The sequence below is a fragment of the Crocuta crocuta genome, unplaced genomic scaffold (genome assembly GCF_008692635.1).
Source record: "Crocuta crocuta isolate KB4526 unplaced genomic scaffold, BGI_CrCroc_1.0 scaffold383, whole genome shotgun sequence".
NCBI classification, from domain to species: Eukaryota; Metazoa; Chordata; class Mammalia; order Carnivora; family Hyaenidae; genus Crocuta; species Crocuta crocuta.
The window spans coordinates 4,420,532-4,443,978 of NW_027531897.1; the positions used below are offsets into that span (position 1 = coordinate 4,420,532).

At 38.5% G+C, this 23,447-nt stretch overlaps 1 protein-coding gene across 3 annotated transcripts in view; it reads right to left on the reverse strand.

Moving 5' to 3' along the window:
* RGS7BP (regulator of G protein signaling 7 binding protein) overlaps positions 1-23,447 on the reverse strand; it is a 100,725-nt gene that overhangs the window by 41,408 nt on the left and 35,870 nt on the right. Inside the window, exons 1-2 of one of the 3 annotated variants that reach the window (XM_077773581.1) lie at positions 2,002-2,050; positions 380-510 (exon numbers count right to left, since the gene is read on the reverse strand). In XM_077773581.1, the coding sequence (XP_077629707.1) occupies positions 380-510; positions 2,002-2,006 (136 nt within the window). In that variant the 5' untranslated portion in view covers positions 2,007-2,050. Of the gene's footprint in view, positions 1-379; positions 511-1,828; positions 1,917-2,001; positions 2,051-23,447 lie in introns of those variants that run through there. The other 2 variants (XM_077773582.1, XM_077773580.1) reach the window with 2 other exon arrangements.

The following is a 23,447-nucleotide window of genomic DNA, read 5'->3' on the forward strand; positions in this document are numbered from 1 at the left end:
GACATAATATATAATTTGTCTTCTTGCAGCCAAATTCATTTAGGGAGATAGCAGCAGTCTTGGATGGCATTTACCCCTAGTAAGATTGTTACATATTTTTACTCCCCACGCTGATTGTAACCGAAGTCATGTTCACAAGTGGTAAAATGATACATTTGAGAACAGTTTCTACCACAATTTCTGTTCAAGATGATCAGTGTTCTTATGCGCTTAGTATTGGTATAGACTTCTTTGATTAATTTATCTCAAACATCCCCTGAAAATTTACATCCATTCTAATTGTGTGTAGATAGACATAGGGTACATAGGGGCCTTCGGGAAAGATTAGCTTTTGTTTCACATTCCTCAGTGTTTATGCCAGTACACTAAATGCAGATACCTTTTCGATGAAACTGAAGAGACCCCAGCAGACATATGGATTTGAGCATCTCTGTTGTGTACATTTCTAAGCAACACTGCAGCTGGATATAAAGCCGACAGATTTCTGGATGGATCTCACCATCTTCCGGGCTGTAACAGAATGAAGGAGAAAAGCTGTGAGCATTTCTCAAGATTTCACTCATCAGCCATTTGTCTCAGCTCCGAGGGGTGGGGGGCTGCTCAATAAAGATTCCTTAGAGCCTTGAGTCTAAAATATAGGACTTCCTGCTTTCAAAGCAATGACCAATGTCACAGTTCTTACATAAGCGTCTTTCTGACTAACAGCTCTTAATTTTTTTTTTTTCCCCCTTCAGCAGCAGATTTCTGCTGGGAGCTTAAAATCATAAATGTTTTAAGTAATTGAAAATATCAGACATTTTCGATTTAACTGTTGAAACAGATTTCCAAAATATATTTAAATCATAAGGCTCTCCTACCCTGCAAGAAGAGATTAAAAACTCTTATTTTTAGAGAAACTAACGAAGAGCTTTTCAATTGCCAATTATGAGAGCTCTTTAATATTAAGACCCTAGAATAATATGGTTAGAGAGCCAAGATATCAGTTATTTTTATCAAGGTCTTTTGTCTCAGTCTGAAGGATATTCCTTTATTATTTGCTCTGGCTAATTTACAAAAGGCCAATGATTTTAGTGAAAACACAAACATTTTATGAGAAGTAATACAATTCTAATATATGCTTAACAATCTAAAGCAAAATAATTACTGAACTTAATGTTCTAAAATTTATTCTAAAGTCCTTGAACCTTTCTCTATTGCCTATGATAAAATGTATAAATGGGAATATGATAAAATCATGGAGGCATCACTTTTATTTTTTTATCTGTGGAGCAGTACCTTGTCAGGAAAACCCTTTATATGCTGTTACAATAGCATGTGTTGAATAAAGCAATCTGCATAAAAGGGATAAAGTTTAGAGGTACATTAGAAATGGAAGAAGCCTAGAAGTGAGCTCTGTCACATGTCCTAATGTGTCGTCTTTATCCTCGTTCATTTAAAACGCAATGAAATTTGATTAAATGATGCAGCATTTGGATTTGATTCCTTTATAAAGTGGTCACTGGCAAAATGTTAGGGACAATTATCAGAAAAAGAATGATGGCTTGATTTTTATTTAAGCTCTGAACTCACAGTAAAAAGAATTTGTATTTACACAGCAGTTTACAATGATAATCGGTTTTCATTTTCAGCACTTATTTAGCAGACGAACCAGTGTTTATCGAACTATATGGCTTATGTAACATGGGAAAATGCACAAGTTTTTGCCTCAGTAGCACTGAAGCCTGCGAAGTTATTCTGTCTTTTCTATGCCACAGCAAAGTGCCTCAGAAGAGCTCACATGCAAAACTTGGCTTTCTCCAGAAAATAAAGGACTATGCTAGTTTCTCACGTGTGGCTCAGCGGTCCAGCCCCAGGCCAGTTTGGAAACAAATGTATCTTTTGCTGAAGTCCCGATTTTCGATTTTCTTCCCGGGGAGGCTTCCACCCTCAAGCTGCCCTGGGCTCCTTGGTGTTCTCCCTCCCAGCTGCCCCACCCCCCACCACACAGACACCATGTCTCACTTCATATCATCTTCAGCCTTTCAGAATATCGCTCGCTGTGTTCCGTCCCTTCATGGTTCTAGATTCTGGAGGAATAATGGGCATTAATGGTTCATACAGGAAAAAGTGATTCTGGTATATTACCCGCTCCTACGTTGATTTTGATAGAAAAAACCTGAAGATAGTGTCTATCCCTATGGCAGCCTGGAGGAAAACTACGTTTCGGCAGGCAGGTCTTTTCTGTGCTGCTTCATCACCCCAAAATAGCTGCCTATTTTCACCTGTGTATATAACATTGGCCCCGGTGGCACAGACGCAGATTTTTTAAAAGAGGAACTTATAATAAATCTGTAGTATATATTGCACATTTGATGTGTGGGACAATTAGTCATGGTAATAGCGTTTCAAGCCATGGAGTATCCTTATTTTCAGAAGTACAAAACATGTGCCTAGTAGTTAGTTCTAAAAATATGCAAACTCATATATAGGTGACATTTGATGTAATTTAAACAAATGATTACCATATTAACATATCTTAAGAACCAGTATGTTTTATTATCTTACAGTGAGATAATGAGTAATAAAGTAGTATATTTAGTGCTCCTGAAAAAGGCAAGTCAAGACAGAGATTAAAATGCCTAAATCATAACATTCCCTCAGGTGCCATCTCGCTAAAGCCTCTGTAACCAAGGGGGATTCTCGAAACTGTGGAACCATTTTGCCCATCCTAGATGGTACAGAGAAGGAACTGAATGGGCACCACCGGAAATACAATGTGGCTAACAATGATTAACTGCTGCTCAGGTGGCATTATAAATCTTCTGGTTCAAAAATTCATACATCTACTTGCAGAATATCCTTTCACATCTTGGAAAATTGGTCAAAGAAAGAAAAGAACTAGTTAAACAGCAGTGGAAAAGTTACTATATTGCTTATGTTAGTGTTTAATGAGATGACTTGACCCGTTCCATTAGTTTCAGGATTTGTACAGTTTGTTTCTCCCGCTTCAGGGCTCTAAGCTGCAATATTGCTGCTGATTACTAAAAGTTCATTAAAGACAAAATGTCACACGAGTTATAATATGTCTAATGCTGTAACCAGTGGACTGAAATACACTTTGATAAGCATTAAGATCATGTAGGTTATTTTCATGATAAATGAGCAATGAAGTTAGAACAGAGTGAATGCAGGAAAAGCCAAGAAAACAGCTATGTAAAAGCTTGAAACTTTCAAAGGATAAATTAGAAGGCTTAAGGAAGAATTTAAGACAGAATTGGGCCTATGACTTCCTCCAGCAATTGGAAGCAACTTAACTTGGAGGTAACTTTACTACATATTATTACTTAAGCTTAGTTTAAATGGATTCAAGTTTAAGTCTAAGAGAGTTTATTAATATCAAGTTTAAGTCTAAGAGAGTCACCCCTGTGGTGGTGCCTATTTAATTTAGTCAAAGACACATTACAGGTCGTGACTAGGTTGTGCTTATTTATTTATTTTTCTTTTAAACAATTTTTAAAAAATGTTTATTGTTTTTGAGAGACAGAGATAGAGCATGAGTGGGGGAGGGGCTGAGAGGCAGGGAGACAGAATCAGAACCAGGCTCTAGGCTCTCAGCTGTCAGCACAGAGATTTGGGATTTGAGCTCAGGAGCTGTGAGATCATGACCTGAGCTGATGTTAGATGCTTAACTGACTGAGCCACCCAGGCACTCCTCTTTTTCTATTGAGCATAAGTCAAGAGCTATTCTGATTATTTTGATTAATTTAAATGTCTTAGTTTTAGTGGGAAAACATTCTAAAAATTAAATTCAATGATATTCAGTCACTTGGAGCTCAGGTTGAAGGCAAAAACATTTAAAATAACTTGTCAAATAATGAATCTTTCAATCAATCCTGAAGGACAAGAATCAAGATTTAATGTCTTAACCGAATGACTTAACTGGTATAGTTAAGCCTCGACTGGTATAGTAATAGAGTGATTTAGATCTAGAGATTGCCTAAGATGCCCCTTGATAATGGAAGTGTAGATATACTTTTTGAATATTCTTATTTGGTAATTCAAAAAGTAATATGATAAACACCCACCAGAATGGCTAAAATTAGAAAAGACTAAAGATGCCAAATGTTGCTGATGATGTAAAGCAACAGAGACTCTCCATACATTGTTGATGTGAGTTAAAACAGTACAATTGCTTCGAAAAGGGTTAAGGAAGTTTCTTATGAAACTAAACATACACCTACTTGTGACCTGGCAATCTATCTCTAGGTATTTAACAAAAGAAAGGAAAACGTATTCACAAAAAAAGCTCTATAAGACTGTTCATAGTAATTTTATTTAGAATGCCTAAAAACTGCAAATAGCCCAGGTGTCTGCCAAGACGACAGTGGAAAAAGAAACTAATATATTCTTACAATAGAGAAATGCTCAACGATTCAAAGGAGTAAACTCTTGATACACAAAACAACACGAATGAATCACAAACATATGATCTTGAGTGAGAAAATCCTTACACAAAAGAGTAAATACTGTATGATTTCATTTATTTGAAGTTCTAGAAGAGATAAAACTAATCGTCAGTGATCACTATTAGAATAATAGTGAGGAGGAAATTTGGGAAGGGGCCTAAAGAGAAGGAACTTTCCAGGGCGAGGATAATAGTCCATATCTAGGCAGAGGTTTGAGTTACATGAATCTATATATTTGGCAAAACTTACTGAATGGTACACTTAAGATCTATATATTTGATTATATGCAAATTGTATTTAAAAAATAAGAGCTGTCAGCAATTATGATAATTAATGAGATGCTTGCCGAGCAATTTAGGTGTAAAATTTACTGATAGCTGCAGCTTCAGAAAAATAATACAGAAGCTGGATAGAAGGGTGTCCAGACAGTTGATATGGGGCAAAACAAGTATAATAGAATGTTAATTGTAGAATCTAGGTGATCAGCATTTACTTGATGTCCAAGGATTTATGGTTACCCAAATAATTACATGGTATAAACAGAACAAATCAACTGAGAAGCTTAACAACTAGTCAGGCCACATTCAAGAGGGGACACACTAGATTTTAGTTGTGGAATGCTCTGGCCCTGCATTGATCTGCTCTTTTATTGAGGTTGCCAGACTTCAGTGTTCTGTGCGCCTGCTACAGAGCTTTTCAAAACCCAGCAAAGTGTTTGTTGTTTTGAAAGTTTGTCCCACATGTAATGGTTTACAGATTTAGTTGAAGGCAGCAAGACATAAAAAAAAGGAGAATGGGTCTGGAGTCAAAACTCAGTTCTAAATATAGACTTCGCTGCTTAGAAGAGTAATCTCTGGAAAATCATGTTAACTTCTCTGAGACTCGGTTTCCTCTGTTGTGACATTTGGAGAACAATGATTTGTGATTAAAGTATCTCAAGGTTGTTGCAAGGATCAAATGAGATCATGTGTGAGAAACCAAGTAAAAACTGTGAAGGACTGTTCGAAGTTGGCTGCAATCCATCTTAACACATCAAAGTTGTGTTTACTTAGCTTTATGCTTGAGTGTGGTCTTTAGTTTCAAAAATTATCTGCTCTTCTATAACATTCTTTATTTGTTTACAGTTCCAAATATGGGCTTTGATTAAAAAAACATGCCATTAGGCTGAGAAAAACAGGTGTGACCCCATTGACAGCCCTGCAGCATTTCACAGACTTTGGTGAGGCCAAGAACACTTGGGATGTGTCCGCTCCAGGAGACAGAAACCAGAACTTCTGCTGCAGCAGATACAGCCAAGTTTCTCTTTTCAGAATCCATTCTGTTGTCGGCTATTAGGTGAAACAACAAGGCAAGATTCAGGAAGCCGAATGGCGTGTGGGAAGGAGATATCCTTTGCTTTATTTTTCAGAGCAAATAGCTAGGGAAGGAATGGATTCACTGACTTGACCAAAGGACCAAAGGTCTGTCAATACCCCTCCCTCCACCCCCCACAGCGATTTCCTCTCAGATGGATGTCACTCACAATTGTGTACCCCAGTTTTGTATCAAATGCGGGACAGCTTCAGAGTCCTGCCTTCATATATCTTCTGTGAAGGAGACATCTCAGTGTGGCTTCATAGTTTAAGTAATCAATGGATAATTATAGGGCAGAGAAGGCACAAATGTGTGTGTGTGTGTGTCCTAGTTATTATTTTAGGTTTCAAATTCTTTTTATTATTTTTAATGGTTATTATTATCTATTTTTGAGAGAGAGGGAGTGAGAGAGAGCATGAGTGGCATAAGGACAGAGACTGAGGGAGACACAGAATCTGAAGCAGACTCCAGGCTCTGAGCTGTCAGCACAGAGCCTGACATAGGGCTTGAACCCACAAACTGTGAAGATCATGACCTGAGCTGAAGTTGGGTACTTAACTGACTGAGCCACCCAGGCGCCCCATAGGTTTCAAATTCTTAAACGTAATTACAGGCTCTAGCCAAGTTCAAAAACAGAAAATTGATGCTAGATACCTACTAAATGACTGTACTCTTTTAAAAAAATGCTTTTAATTTTATTTTTGAGAGACAGACAGTGTGAGTGGGGGAGGGGCAGAGTGAGAGATAGAGAGAGAGAGAGAGAAAGTGAGAGAGAGATTTCTGAAGCAGGCTCCAGGCTCTGAGCTGTCAGCAAAGAGCCTAATGTGGGGCTCAAACTCACGAACCATGTGATCATAACCTCAGCCAACCTCAGCCAAAGTCAGACACTTAACCGACTAAGCCACCCAGGTGCCCCATGACTATACTCTTTTGTACCAAAATAAGCACTTGCAATTGCTTCTTGGCCTTTTGGCTAAGATCTAGTGCAAAATAATCAGTGCAATAAAAAGAGAAGCCCAGTTAATCAGGAGAACAGAAACAAGACATGTTTTCAAGATATCTATCTATATATATGTAATAGTTGGCTCTCCCTATAGTCTCCATTTTTCTCATCATCTTTCTTTAGTGAGTTTTCATGAAACTTGTGTTTTCGGTGGCAACCTCTTTATATTTTCTTCACAGAGGGTCATACCAAGTTTGATTCCTCCAGGAACCTTTGCAGTAGTAATTGCAGTAACTCCCCTAGCACGCCAGCATGTCATTGCATGGGAACACGTGGTTCCGTGACTTCCTCATCCCTGAACAAGAGCTAGGATCAGACTCTGCCCTGAAACTGTTCAGGTTCAGTCAGAAATGAAACTTGACTTTTAACAATGGAGTGAAACCAGAAACACACCCGAATTATCTGTGGGTGGCTTCTTCAGGTACTTTTATGGAAAGCATCGGGGCCCAGAGGGGCCAGCACCTTTCACGGTTTAGGGCCATATTCTGGTCTTCATCTCCCTTTGACCATTGGTTTGCCCTCTGGCCCGACCTCTGACATTTCCCCTTGCAGCAAAAGGGAGCTCGGGTTAAATAATGGGTAGCCTACTGAGGCACCTTATTCATTTTTTTCCATTTAAAGAGTAAAAACTATATTTAAACACTTAAAAAAAAACAATAGCCATCAGTTTCCTCACATGATGACACTGATAAAAATATGACTATTGAATTATAAATCACCTTTTATTAATTTTAAATGTTACTGTTTAAGGCATTATGGGGTGGGGGTTGGGAAGAGGTGGTGACTTTTGTGGAGATTCTGAAAGGACTTTGTGGGCATTTCTTGGACCATTAGAGGTTGAAGGAGTTAATGGGGTGCATATTATGATTTCCTTTGCTTGATACTTGAGACTCATGTTTACTGATGCAGGGAAGGCTAACATTTATAAAGCAATATTTCTTCACTCTCCAAAATGAAATATCTTTCTTTTTCTGTCTTGGCCTGCTTACCCACCCTTTTTCATTTCTGGCTTGAGAATCCCTTGGAATTTCCATTTTTTTCCCTCTCTGATTCTTTCAATGGTTATCTCTTTATGGTCTCTGGTTGGGAGTCACGGCATCTGCAAACAGCTCCTTAGGTCCTGGTCTACCAGGTCTTATGATTCTCTTTTTGTTATTTAATGGGTTTTTTGGGGGTATTGTTCTTTTTTTTTCTGAGAGAGAGAGAGAGAGAGAGAGAGAGAGAACAGGCACAGGGGAGGGGCAGAGAGAGAGAGGGAGGGAGAGAGAGAATCTTAAGGAGTTTCCATGCCCAGCTTGGAGCCTGAAGCAGGGCTTGATCTCATGACCCTGAGATCATGACTTGAGCCAAAATCAAGGGTCAGATGCTTAAATGATTGAGCCACCCAGGTGCCCCAGGTCTTGTGATTCTTATACTAGCAAAGAGAGAACTGTGGCTATTAAGAGTCTGAGTCCTGGATTCCTGAATCTCTGTTGGGATGGCAATCAGCACCATGGACATAGTTCCAACATAGCCACATAGCCCTATCCCAGTGTCTATAGCAGGGATCAGTAAATNTATATGTATATATATGTGTGTGTGTGTGTGTGTGTATTGTATTTTTACATTGTAATTGGAAAATATTTTCTGCATCAAAAATCAAGATTTTTATCCTCTGATGTTTACTGTTTTCACCTGATACCAATGATCTTCAAAGGTCAATTACCATGTGTTACACTGGAAAGAATTCAGCTCATTAATTTTCATTATATTCAAACTCTGGGTCATTAATTGCAGCTTGCAGTTAATTCCTGCTTTTATCTGCTGGAATTTTAGGGCTCAGGAGATTAAACTGTTGGTTTTTCTAAATGGTATTTAACCCTTCATTCTTAATCATGTCATTAGTTTATGTGATGTCATATTTCTCTTTAGCTAAAGCCATAGTCTTCATCGATATTGCCAAAATAATAACACAATTTTAAAATAACTTCCAATAACTGGGCTGACCAAGTGTAACTGCTGAAGTTAATCCAAAAGAGCATTTTTGATAAAAAAAAAATCTTCTGTAATATCACAAGGTGGTGATCAATTCTTGCAGAATGATGACATATCAGTTGTATAGTTATAGAGTAACAGTCAAATCCATTGTCGTTGGTGCCAATGGCTTCCTCTTACATGTAAGAAGCTGTTTATCTAGAGCAAGGGTCTGAAGGGTGACAAAAGGCCATGAGAATCCAATATGGCCCACAAGAGGCCTGAGATTATTTTTTTTTTTAGCCTCATAAAAGGACTAAGTCAGGAAGGCTCTTTGGAGAGGGTTTAGGCAGACGGTAGAAAGTTGGCATCTAAGGCATCCATTTATCATATTAATAACAAGAGCATTCTGCTCTGTGCTAGCAATTTGGATTCGCTCTCTAGTTCATTCCCTTGTTTACAGGAAGGATTTTGAGAAGTGTTAGGACTTTTTTTTAAAGCATTGGGCAGTTTACTTTTTCAGCTTCAGACTCCTACCCAACACTAGGGGTTCTTTAAATATTATATCTAAGAGAATTCTGTGGGGTTATTCTGTTTTTCTATTGGCATGCAATGATAATTTGTGTTTTTTTGCATAGCTCTCAAAAAAGCCACTTCATGTCAATATGGCAACATGCATTTCTAGATAGATGTAACAGCTACTTTCTACAAAAACAGGCAAACGCTTTATGCAAACAGGAGAGACCAGTATCAGTATAAATGTAAAATATCATTTTTCCACTTCAAAGTTTATCTTATTTATCTCTGTAACTTCCAACACTTGACAGATTGTCTGATATCTAGCAGGTTCTCAATTATACAGTTCCCCAAAGTGGCTTTGAACACTAGTGCCTCTCTGATGTAAGGAGTCAGAAGGCTGGGGTAACGGTGCTGGTGCAGCCTTCGTCATTAGAGATCAGTTTCTGAATAGTTTCTTTCTTTGCCGTCCTTGTTTTTCTCTTTAAGCGTTTTTATGAAAGTAATACATGTTAGCAGACATTTTATGCAGATAAGAAAAAAGAGGAAAAGATGGCTTAAACCAATGCCAGAGGTATTCATTATGATCATTTTGGTCTATTTCCTTCCAGACTGATATCCTCAGGAGCAAGAAGTTTTATCCATTGTTGCAGGTTTCCAAGCCCCTACCATAGTGCCTGGTTCACTGAGGGCTCTCAGTTCATGTGTTTTGAAATGAATCAAAGTGAACGTTTAAGGCCGACCCAATGTTTGAGTCCATGTGACAGACCTAGTGGTCTCGGAGGGGCAAGACTAGTAAATTCGGAGTGTTCAAGTCAGTGAAGCAAAGCAGTGGTGATGTGAGCCCAGGAGGAAGGGATCCACTTTGCTGCCGTAATTCATGTTCTCTCAAAGAAGGGAAAAAAGATGAACATAAAAGCCACTTTCCATCCTCCACATGAAGCCATAAGTGGGTTGGGGTTTATGTCTTGATTTCATTACTGATAACTGTATGAACTTGGGCAATGTCTCAAATTCTTACTGCCTAAAACACTGAATAAGGACAGTAATACCTACTTCATACATTATTGAAAATATTGAAGTCAAGTCATATATGGGAATGATGTGATTGTAACAGGCACAAATGAATGGGCAAAGTATTCCAGGAAGGCACTTTTGCATATTATGCCTAGACATCCTCACACCTTTATTACAGGCTTTCTTCTTACTTAATTATTAATTCAAATAATATTTATTGACTTCCCATTATTCACAATGGGTGAATCGGGGTGGGGGGAAGAGGAAAGTGCTGTATTACTTTTTCTGGAGTCCTTTTTTTCAGAGTTCATAGAAATTTCCGTTATTATCCTAGGGTGTTTTTATTTGATAATAGCATCCTATAAAGTCTCCTCTGAGACAAATTAATTTTTCTAAACACTGATAGAAAACTTGTAGTCTTTAATTCCTTCCTTGATGTGGTATCATTTTACTGCCATCCAGTTTTCAACTAAATGGCTCCGGTGTGGAGATCTGCATATAATTTTCCCCTTCTTTCTTAATGATGAAGTATAATGTTCCATTAGGTGAGATGGAATGAAAGAACTCTGCCGCTCTGCCAGTAGTCATAGCTCAAGAACAAAAATAGCTCTTCCAGGTAGACAGACATATGGGCAGGAGGAGATAGTGATTAACAAATGTTTAGGTCCATCTCTTCAATAAAGGCATTGCTTTTGATTTCCAGAAGAGCATAGATTATGTAAGATCACTGGCCTCAGCGAAGAAAAAAAGAGTGTGTGAGCTTCATTCAGAAAGGGCTTGAGGGCAGAAATACGCTTTTGTGAATTTTTGGTATTTGATTGAGCATTAGCGACATACCATAACTAACTTTTCCTGGGAGTTTACTATGTGCCAGATACCATGCTAAACACCTACATCTCACTTAATTCTCTCAGTAAGTTTATAAAGTACTTACTACCCTTATCCTTGATTTACAGGTTAAAGGAAATGAGGCTTAGCAGAGGTTAGGGGACTTCCTCGAGGTCACACCAATAGGAAGTACAGTGGTAAGACTCAAACCTGTATTTATGCTTTTAAGGTGCTATGTAATTTTACTGGAACGCAGTGCTCAGGAACTGAACTGTATTATAGGTTTGTTTATTCATTTCATGCACAGTATGGAGAGCAAACTTTATGCAAACATTATGCTAGGAATGGAATAACCATTTTTTTTCTTTTCCTTTGTTGAGCTAAATTATGGTGGCTTGAAAGTCAACCCTATTCCTAGTTCCTCCATTTTTTTTTTTCCATTTATAACAAGTGCACCATGGTATTTTCTGGGTAGCTTGGGAACGCATAAGACAAAAGGAGCATGAGTGTGTAACACAGGAGGCACGCCAGGCTCGTGCAAGCTGGTATTTGTGGGGGAGTGAGGAAAACTTCCAAGGAGAACAGAGTGCCCCCCAGACCTCACGGACTCCTCCATGTAAGCAGAGCAATGGGAGTGGGAAAAGGGCATGGCAAGGATTGGACATAGGAACCGCTTTCTAGCTCTTTGTACCTTTTCTGCATACACATTTGATGAATGTGCTGAGGGGGACGTGGGAAGGCACCATTGATGCTCTTCATGGGCCATTTTTCTCTCTTTTGTTTAAGGAGAGGCAAAAAGAATCCAGGATGCAACAGAGAGGTCTCTTTTTATCACTTTACTGGGAATGTGAGAATTCTCCATACAACAGTAGAAATGAACACTACAAATTATTTGCAAAGCATTTTAGAACCAAGGAGATAAATGTATGAACACGAATGCACGTCATTATTGCTGGCTAATAGCTCAGTTGGTGCTAAAGCATAAGCATTTTTTAATATATATTTTTTATGTTTTATTTATTTCTAAGAGAGAGAGAGAGCATGAGCAGAGGAGGGTCAGAGAGAGAGACACAAACACAGAATCTAAAGCAGGCTCCAGGCTCTGAGCTAGCTGTTGGCACAGAGCCTGATGTGGGGCTCAAACCCACGGACTGTGAGATCATGGCCTGAGCCGAAGTTGGACGCTCAACCGACTGAATCACCCAGGCGCCCCAAAGCATAAGCATTTTTAAGTGTTATACAAGTAGTCTTCAAACTTTGTATATCATGCATCCGTATCATTCACACAATTAAACATGAACTCCTAGTACACGACATGCATGTGTTGATAAATTATACAAACACAATAATGCATATTAGGTATATAAAATACACAAAAGTAGACATTAGAAATGGAGACTATGAAGTACAAAGTTACAATATTTCCTTTCAGATCATCTTGCACATGTCACTTTGAAGTCCACGGGCTTCAGTAGGAGGCTCTCAAAACTTTAATGAGCATCAGAATCACCTGAAAGGCCTGTTAAACCACAGAACCCTGGGCACTGTCCCTCATGTTTCCAGTTCAGTGAGTCTGGTCTAGGGTCTGGTTATTTGATTTCTATTAAGTTCCCGGCTGATGCAGGAACCACACTTTGTGAAGCAACGGGGTAGCTTATTACAGCCATACCCTTTAGGAAAGGCATCCAGCCTCCAAAGGAAAAGAACTAATAATGCCCGTATGCCAGTGGTAAGGCTGATATTTAAAGCAGATGACCCTATGAGTGCCCCTAAAGCACAACACACAGCAGCAAATCTAACTCTGTTTTGCCAAAGAGTAGCTTCAGGAAACATCCCAGTACATTCCAGGCGCATGGAAAGAAAAAGGTTTTCAGATAACATTCAGGATGCACGTTAGGGAAATCTTAGTAAGTAGATCCAAACGCACACCTTAGCTCAAACTTCAGCAGATGCAAGACCATGGGAGGTTCTAGGAGCGCAGGGATATGGACTCCCGCATCACAAGCCCCCCTGGGAAGTCAGGGCTGTTCTTCTGAGAGGCCTCCTGAAGGGTGTGCATTCAAGTTGCAAATCCTATTTCGTTGGCCCTCCAGGTTTTACTGGGCCAGGCTTTTCCCCAATTTTGAAAACGTCTTGTTTTATAAATTTTACTCCATTGTGGCCTTCTTTCATTTCCTGTCCTGTAACTCCTGTCACAACACCGTTAGAATGAACTGACATCTTATTGCAGATCAAAGGACATGCAGCAACACCCACTTTACAAATTAGTCTATGAGTTAACAAAGAGCCCCGCGTGGTGAGACCGCTGGCAAGTGGCACTGTTCCGGGCAAGGGCAAGGGCAAGAACAACAAACTGAGAGGCTCTCTGACTCCTGTTCTGAACAAGTCACTTGCAGGCGTGCTCATTTTGAAGCAAGTGGGAAAGGCAGAGAACGTACAAAGGCATATTCTAGCTCACGCTACTAAAATTCCAGAGATCCCGCACAGATACCCAGTATGCCTACAGCTCATGAAAATCGCTTGGAGGATGTGAGGCTGCAGCATTGTAGAGCCTGCAGTGCTCGGTGAGCAGACCGACAGCCCCGTCTGTCTTTGTGAGAGGTGACAATCCTAGTGCCCTTTGGACCTGCTGTAAAAAGCACCTACACCAGGGATGGGAAACATTGTTTAGCAGAGCGAAACAGGGAAATTGGGAAAAATGATCTAGGCAGGAAATGAAAGGATAATATAAAAGAGCCTGGTTGACAGTAAACGAGGGAAAGGACCAGTCGGGGACAAATCTGCGTGGGTACCTGTGGGAACGTAATTGCATTTCACTAGCAGAAGGTTCCACATGCTGGATGCCAAAACTGCCATGAAACGGGCTAAGGGATACCGCCCATTTTTCCCAAGGACTGAAGCTGGGCAAAAATTAATTTCTGTTCAGTTTCTACACTACCATTTCTCTTTGTCTTGTTTCTGTTTTTGTTTCTAAACAGTGCAGTTTCACTTCTTTAAAGAATGTAATTTCTTTTCCAAGTTGACTACTTAGACTACTGTGTGCTTAAGTTAACTTCCAAAACATGAATATGAGAGGTCTCCAAACAATATACGCAAATTCATTTCCTTCTACTTGAGTTATGGAAGGCAGTTTCCTTTGCAATTTAAACATGTAGTCTAATTAAAGATACAAATCTTGAAATGTTGTTTTTCTCTCTCTGCTCTATTCTTGCTTTTATGCACATGCATACATTCACACAGACACACACACAGACACACAAACACACACCCTTTTATTTAAGGTCAAGCACACAGTGTTCTACCAGAAAGGAATAAATGTCAAATAAAAATAATAGCAGGATAAAGAAAAATAATCAAGCCAAGAGGAAGACTTAGAAAACAAAGAATAAGAGTTTGTTCTTTTTTTAAAAAAAATTGTCACTATATCATAAACATTTCCCATTTTAAATAATTTCAACATGGTAATGTGGAGAAAAAAAACAAATAGGCAACTCACAGAAGAGGAAATATGAAAGGCTAATAAATCCATGAAAAAACACTTGACCTAATTAGTAATCAGGAAAATGCAAATTTTTAAAATCAGCATCAGCAAGATATATCATTTCATTCCATTAGTTTAGAAAAATAGGTCTGGGCCGCCTGGGTGGCTCAGTTGGTTAAGTAGCAGACTTCAGCTCAGGTCATGATCTCACGGTTCGTGGGTTCGAACCCTGCGTCAGGCTCTGTGCTGCCGGCTAGCTCAGAGCCTGGAGCCTGTTTCAGATTCTGTGTCTCCCTCCCTCTTTCTGACCCTCCCCTGCTCATGCTGTCTCTCTCTCTCAGAAATAAATGAAAACATTAAAAAAAAAAAAAGAAAAATAGGTCTGAAAATGCCAAGTATTTAAGAGGAGATTGGGTAATGTATCAGTCAAAAGATCAACTGATAAAAGCACTGGAGAACAACTTGAAATATCAAGTACTATGGAAGTTGTGCCTCTTTAAGAACTACTACGACTCCTGTGTCTATCTTCTGGTCTCCAGTTCAATAGCGTTTCCTGTGCTGATGGAAATATTCTGTGCTGAACAGTATGATAACCCCTAGTTTAATGTGGCTATTGAGCACTTGAAATTGGCTAGTGTGACTAATGAACTGCAGGTTTTTTTTGTTTGTTTAGTTTTTAACATTTATTTATTTCTGAGAGAGAGAGAGAGAGCACATGAGAAGGGGAGGGGCAGAGAAAGGGAGACACAGAATCTGAAACAGGCTCCAGGCTCTGAGCTGTCAGCACAGAGACCGATGTGGGACTCAAACTCCTGAGCTGTTGAAATCATGATCTGAGCTGAAGTCGGATGCTTAACCAACTGAGCCACCCAGGCGCCCTTGCGCCTAATTATTTTACTTATTTTACTACTAATTATTTTAATTATGTAAGTTTAAATTTCTGTGCCTCTAGCAATATATACATATGCCGATTTTAACAAAGAATTACCAGAACAGGCTGCAGTCATTTTTTGACATTTTGCTAATTTATCGTGCATACAATTCTATATTTCCATGTGTTTTTTTCAACCACGAGCAGAGTCGACTATTTTCCCTCATGTCTGCCTCTGCCAACTGTCCGTCCATACCTTTTGCCTATTTTCAGCTAAAATCTTTGCTCTAAGTCACAGGTAAAATTTATCTTTTTTCTTCTGGTGCTGCTTCCCACCAATTTTATACATTCCTTGATTTCTTTTTAGTTTGTATCTTCTAAAACTTCAGAACAATTTTTCCTGTTGTATTTTTCAAAACACATAAAAATATGCCTGCATTTTTACTTCCAGCTTTTTGTTTGAAGCTGGAAAACACCTAAAACAAAACACCTAAAACAATTTTAGGTGAGATCAATGGGCTCAACGAGATAAAAACCAAACAACTATTAAAACAAAGGAAACATGCAAACACTGCATTGCATTGAGTAGCACAGACAAATATGTTTGCAAAATACAAACAGCTCATTCAGGTCATCAGGGAACAGTCCACTGAGAGGTGTAGCAAGATTTATCGCCCATTTGCTGAGTGCCTCTTTTATTTTTAATGATTGTATGTTTTTTCTTTCTTTTTACATACTCTTATTTTTCCATACGCTCTTTGGTCTCACATTTTCAAGTCTTCTTCTGTGTCTTTAATAATTGAAGACACATTATCAGGCAATGCTATTAACTAAGGCTCTTGGAAAATTCAGTCCTACTGTCTGTTTTCCACATCTTTCCTTGTGTGTTTCACAATTTAAGCTTGTGACTTCGTATTCAGTAGGAAGTGATCTGTAGATACCTGCTCTTGGGCTATAATAGAGGGTAAAGCATGGTTATAATTTCTTAGAAGGCCAAATCAAGGGGTACCTGGGTGGCTCAGTTGGTTAAGGATGCAACTTCAGCTCAGGTCATGATCTCATGGTTCGTGGGTTTGAGCCCCACATCTGGCTCTGCGCTGGCAGCATGGAGCCTGCTTGGTATTCTCTCTCTCTCCCTCTCTCTGTCCTCCCCCACTCATGTTCTTGCTCTCTCTCTCAAAATAAATAAACATTGAAAAAGGGCCAAATCGAGCAAGTGATCTCTTTGTGTTGGTTGCACATTTCCCCTAGATTCCCTTTTCACTGAACACGTAGCCCTTTGAAATTCTTAGTTTGTATCAGAATCTCAAGCAGAAAACCAATGGATGGTGTGAGGAGTATTTCTTTACATATTCCTTATTACAAAGGTATGAGGGGCAAATGGGAGTCGCAGTCAACTCAAAGCTGACCACATGGTGCTGTCACCGCTCTAAGGAATGAGGGCAGAAGGAAATTCCTGGGACCCAAGGGGAGAAGGTTGTACACGGCAGGCGTCCATGGGACACGGCCACTTCAAAGGGGTTGCATAGGAAGGGAAACAGGAAAATAGATATGCTGAACTCACTCTTCTTCTTTTCCAGCTTCTTCCTTATTGGCTAAGCCCAGCTGGAAGCCCGAGGAGAAGGGAGCCCAGTGGGATAAGGTAGAGATGGGTGAAAAGTGGGTCTGGAGAGGGGCAAGGAGCAGAGAGCCAGCACATGACTTTCCTGTATCTCACTGCTAATTCCTGTCCCCACATGACCTTGCAGCTGGGATGGGGCTAGCAAACTCCTTCAGGGAAGCCAGTGGATCAGTCCATGCTGCCTACCACCTGGCTTTTTATTCCCTCCTTCATTGAAAAAAAATTTTTAATGTTTTTTATTTTTGAGAGAGAGACAGAGACAGTCAGCGGTGGAGACAGAGTCAGGGAGGAAGGAAGGAAAAACAAAAACAAATTCAAGCAATATGAGGTCATCTGTAAGACTGACTATGAAGCTCCAAAAAGGAAAGAAAAGAAAAATAGGCTAAAACACACAAACACCAGAATTTCCTTGATAAAAGGAATGGCATTAAAGTATTATAGATTGCAGGTGTGACTCTGACATGGTTTATTCCATAGAAACTATCATTAAGAGAGGAAAACAGTTAAATCTTGATCATTTATTTTCCTTTGGATCATACAAGACCGTGAAATAAAAAATTCTGATTTCAGATTATCTGAGCATTTACAACTGTACCATGACCATGTTGTTTCAAAACAGAATCAAAAGCCTCTGAGTAGATGAAATGGTCAACACACACCAATGAAAGAAGAAAGCAACATTTAAAAGTCCAGAAAAACCCTCAATTTAAATTCAAAACCAGGTGTTAGGAGTTGATGTGGAGCACAAAGAAGAAATTCTATTTCCAGATTATGTTAAATCAGGTCAAATAATTGCTTCACATGTAGGAGAAATTAAAAATGAATATATGTTAGGTATATTGGGTCATTTTTATTCCAAAACTTTTGTTTTACGAAGACAAAGAAAAATTCTGCTGTGTCGAGAAATTAGTGCAAAGCCAAAGGGAAAAAAGGAAGATATGCAGTGACACATGTCCTACTTGAAAGGCTAAATACTCAAGAGAATGTCAGATGTAGCAAATATAGTCTAAAAACTGGATAATTTTAGAAAGCTATTTAGAAAATATTACTAACTTTGGAAGAAATAATCACAATTAATAGAAAAAAGGGAGCCAGAAAAAGAAAGAAAATAAGAATTTTTCTTAATGTGTACATTTTGACATATCATTTTAGAAACTATTATCTATTGGTAAATATATCTAGACTGTTTATATTAGACCACATTATCCGCATTTTGTGATCACCGTGAGGCACATTTTATTAAATGCTGGGGTAATTTGTTTTAGAATATACCTTGACAATAAGGAAACTGAATTCTGTAGATAAGAGATAAAGAGATGCTTTACTTTTTCAAAATGATTTGAAAAAAGTTCATATCCAGATTCTAATTAATGAGGAAGGGTTAAATTTGTAAGGTATCAAACATGGAGCTGGGTACTGTTTGGAGTACACTGGTAACCTTACCGTAAGGGTGTCAGGTTAACATCCTTTACTACAGCATTTGAACCAGATGATACCTAATTGGAATACTAGAAAAATGGTCTTAAAATTTAAAAAGTAAAAGATTTTAATGTTTTTTAAAAATGTTTATTTATTTTGAGAGAGTAAGAAAGAGCACAAGCAGGGGAGGGGCAGAGAGTGAGCAGGAAAGAGAGAATCCCTAGCAGGCTCTGTGCTGTCAGGGTGGAGCCCAAAGTGGGGCTCAATCCCACAAACTGTGAGATCATGACCTGAGCTGCAATGAAGAGTCAGAAGCTCAACTGACTGAGCCACCCGGGCATCCCCCAGAATGAAAGGTTTTAGATTAACAGTAAACAACGGTATACTAATATGTAATGGGCTAATTAATTCAGTATTAATAACTGCTTAACACATAATGAGAAGAAATCAAGATGCAATATTTCAAGAAAGTACAGAAAAAACATACTGTATCCTAATGACTTAACAAGGAAGATCAGGAGTTGCATGAAAAAAAATCTCTTTGTTCTTATTAGCCAAGTGCTGATCTGAAATACTTTTTCTGAATTCTTGATGTCTAAAAATGAATTGAAGCACATTCTATGGTTCTGATATAGCCTGACTTCCATAAAAATCCTTGAGACACAGTGTGTTTCTGTAGAGAGTAATCTTTTTCTATTTTAATACTGTGTTGGCAGAAGGGGGCACATTCTTGAATGAGGGTGACACATAAATAGAAAGCCCAATACAGAGACTAGGTGGTAATGACTGGGGATTCAACAAAATAAATATCAGTTCAGTGAGCACTCAGTTTGGAAAATTGTGGCTATCATTTTATTCTGGTTTAATGGCTTTAGAAAATACTATTTTATAGGTCTAGGCTATTTCATTTCTTAAATTTTTTTAAATGTTTATTCATTTAGTTTTGAGAGAGAGAGAGTGCGAGTGGGGGAGGGACAGAGAGAGACGCAGAATCTGAAGCAGTCTCCAGGCTTTGAGCAGTCCGCACAGAGCCTGACACAGGGCTCAAACCCATGAAACACAAGATCATGCCCTGAGCCAAAGTCAGACGCTCAACCGACTGAGCCACCCAGGTGCCCCTAGTTAACTTCATTTCTAGTATATCTACAAATGCATTTGTTTTATAAAATGAAGAATGTTCTGTATCATGGGCTAGATGTATATGTCCCCTCAAAATTGATATGTTGAAGCCCTAACACCCAACGTGATGGTTTTTGAAGATATGGCTTTTCAGAGGTTAGTCAAATTGGATGAGGTCATGAGGGCAGTGCCTTCCTTGGTCTGTATTTGTGCTCTTAAATGAAAAGCCAGCAGAGAGCTTGTTGTCTCTTTCTCTCTGCCATGTAAGGACACGGTGAGAAGGGAGCCATATGCTAGCCAGTAAAAGGGCCCTTCCCAGGACTCAACCATTCTGGCACGCATAACATGGGGCACCTGGGTGGCTCGGTCAGATGAGCATCCTACTCTTGATTTTGGCTCAGGTCATGATCTCCTTGTTGTGAGATCAAGCCCCGAGTTAGGCTCTGTGCTGACAATAGACCCTGCTTGGGATGCTTTCCGTCTCTCTTTGCCCCTGACCCCATCAAGATAGATAAATAAACATTTAAAAAAATAAAAAGTCATAACAACTAAGTGCAATACCTGACCTAAATTAAAACCTGTACTGGAAATTTGAGGCAAAAATGCTATAAACAACAGTTACTAAGGTCGACTGACAAACATGGAATATGGATAATAGATTATATGATTATTATTTCAATGTACATTTATGATGTTGGTAACTGTACCATGGTTATGTAAGACACTATCTCTATTCTTAAAAAATGTCAACTGAAATGTTTAGGTGTCAAGAGCCCTGATGTATTCAACTTACCCTTGAATGATTTGGAAAATAATCATATATTTAATGATATGTATATACAGCAAATGATAAAGCAAATAGGGTAAAATATTTACAATAGGTGAATAAAATATTTACAGTAGGTAGGCAGGTATTTGCACAAGCTTTATTTCTGCAACTTTTTTTGTAAGTCTGAAATTATTTCTAAAGAAAAAATTAATAAGAAGTATTTTATTTATGAAATTCACTTAAAAAGCAGAATTTAGGTTTGATTCAGGGTGGTATCCAGCAAATAGTGTCAATCCCTGAGGACAATAAAATCAGGCACGATTGGCTTTGTTAGCATAATGTACCTCATAGCTGTTTGGAAAACCACTCCTGAATGTCTGTGGAAAAAGCCAGGAGCCCTGGTACCCCACTCACCACCACTGCCCTCCGACTGAGGGAAAAGAGCCATCTTATCACTGTGATCTTCTCTGTGCTTAATTATAAAAGCAAGAGATCAGACTTATTTCAAGTGCCTTCACAGGGTTTAGTATAAATAACATGTGGGAAAGTACTTCATATTTCCCGATACAGATTTAAGTCGGACAGAAATATAGCAGAGGCTACAATCAGGTTGGTGCTGATCACGTTACTGTGTGGCAAAAGGAAGTGGGAAAAAAAAGTCTCGAAAGACTAGCAAAGCACAAATGGATTGTTTTCTTTTGAAGGTAACATTCTCCCCCACCTCCTTATTAAGGAATGAATAATGCTTATCATAGAATCTTTGGAAAGAAGACAAAAAAGTTACCCATAATTCCACATAGTAATAATTGACTTTCAGATGTATTTTTCTGATGTTTTCTTTTTAAAAAATTTTTTAACGTTTATTTTTGAGAGAGAGACAGAGTGTGAGCAGGGGAGCGGCACAGAGAGAGGGAGACACAGAATCTGAACCAGGCTCCGGCCTCTGAGCTGTCAGCACAGAGCCCAGCATGGGGCTTGAACTCATGAACCAGGAGATCATGACCTGAGCGGAAGTCGGATGCTTAACCGACTGAGCCACCCAGGGTCCCCAGATGTTTTCTTAAATAAATATATAATGTATAAACCTCACAAGTTAAGAATGAGTAGAGTCATGTCATAAATAGTATTTTTAACCCTCTTTCAGAATAATGGTACATCGTGAACTTTTCCACGTTAGTACACTTACAGAACTCCATTGTACAGAAAACTTATATTCATAAGTCCTTGCAAAAGCAGTTATTTCCTTAGGATAAATTACTATAATTGAGATTTCTCATTCAAGGGTAGGAATATTTTTAAGAAGATTTATTGAGGTATAATTGACAAAAACTGTATATATTTAAGGTGTACAATGTGATGTTTTGATATATGTATACATTTATGAAATGATGACCATAATCAACTCAAGATAATTTACATATCTGTCCCCTTGCCTAATTACCATTTGTGTATGTATGTGTGTGTGTGTGTGTGTGTGTGTGTGCGCGCGCGCGTGATGGGAAGACCTACTCTCTTGGCAAATTTCAAGTATATAGTATAGTATTATTAACTGTAGTCACCATGCTGTACATGTGTTCCTCTGAACTTATCCACCGTGCATAAGTGAAATGTCATACCCTTTGACCCGTCTCCCCATTTCTCCTACCGGAACCCCTGGCAACCACCATTCTATCCTCTCCTTTTATGAATTTGACTTTTTTAGATTCCACACGTAAATGAGATCATGTAGTATTTGTCTTTCTGTGTGTGGCTTATTTTACTTAGCATAATGTCCTCTAGATTCATCCATGTCATTGCACATGACAAGATTTTCTTCATGTTAATGCTGGATAATATTCCATTTTACCATATTGTCTTCATCCCTTCACCCATCCAAGGACACTTAGGTTGTTTCCATGTCTCAGCTATTATGTGTAATGCCACTGTGAATGGAGTGCAGATAATGGTGTCCTTTCCTTTGGGTATATACTCACAGGGGGGCTGCTGGGTCACATAGTAGCTCTACTTTTCCTTTTTTAAGAATCTTCATACTATTTTCCATAATGATGCACCAATTTACATTCCCACCAGCAGTGCAGAGGGTTTTCCTTCTCCACATCCTCATCAACACTTGTTACCTTTTGTCTTTTTGTTAATAGGCATCCTAACAGGTGTGAGATAATATCTTATTGTGACTGGATTTGCATTTCCCTGATGACTAACATTTCTCAAAAGAAGACACACATATGGCCAACAGGTACATGAAAGGGAGGAATCAATTTAAGACTTTTGATAAATGTTCCTAAGTAGTTGCCTGTCAAGTTTAAACCATTTGATGTCCAGTACCAGCCATTTCTGAGAATGTATAGATTTCCTATTTTTTTTCAATCTTTGGCTATCTAATTTGCATTTCTTTGCTTACTCACAAACTAGGAAAAACTTCCATAGCTTTCTGATCATTTTATTTTTTTTTCATCATTTGGGATTTCATGTCCTCTGCTTTTGTTTTTTTACTCAAGTGTTTTTGTTCTACTCATTTGTAAAAGTTTTAAAGGTAAATTATTAACTTCTTTCTGAAACACTTGTTGAAATATTTTTCTTAGTACGTTTGTCCTTCAGCTGGTAAACAAAAAGCTACAGAAATTAATTGATAAGTACATTAATTATGTAATTAGTACAGAAAACATGTTAATATTATCTGTTTTCACATTTTCTCAAAAGTCCCTAAAATCTTTTTTAATTTTTCAAATCAAGTCAATGAAAGCTGACACAAAGTGTTAGGCCTCCTTTATCTCTTCTTATTCTAGAACAGTCCCTTACCTTTTTTTCCCAAGACATTAGCTTTTTTGAAGAGATTGGGTCAGTTGTCCAGTAAGATGTTTCACATTCTGAATTTACCTATTTCTACGTGGTTATTTTACTTGTATATAGAAATGTAAAATTTTCATGGAGCAAATGTATCTAACATTTTATTGATGGTCACTGGCTTGGGTTCAATTTTAGAAAGGCCTTTCCCAAACTTAATTATATATAAATGCGTATCTCTATTATTTCCCAAGACTTTTATCCTTTC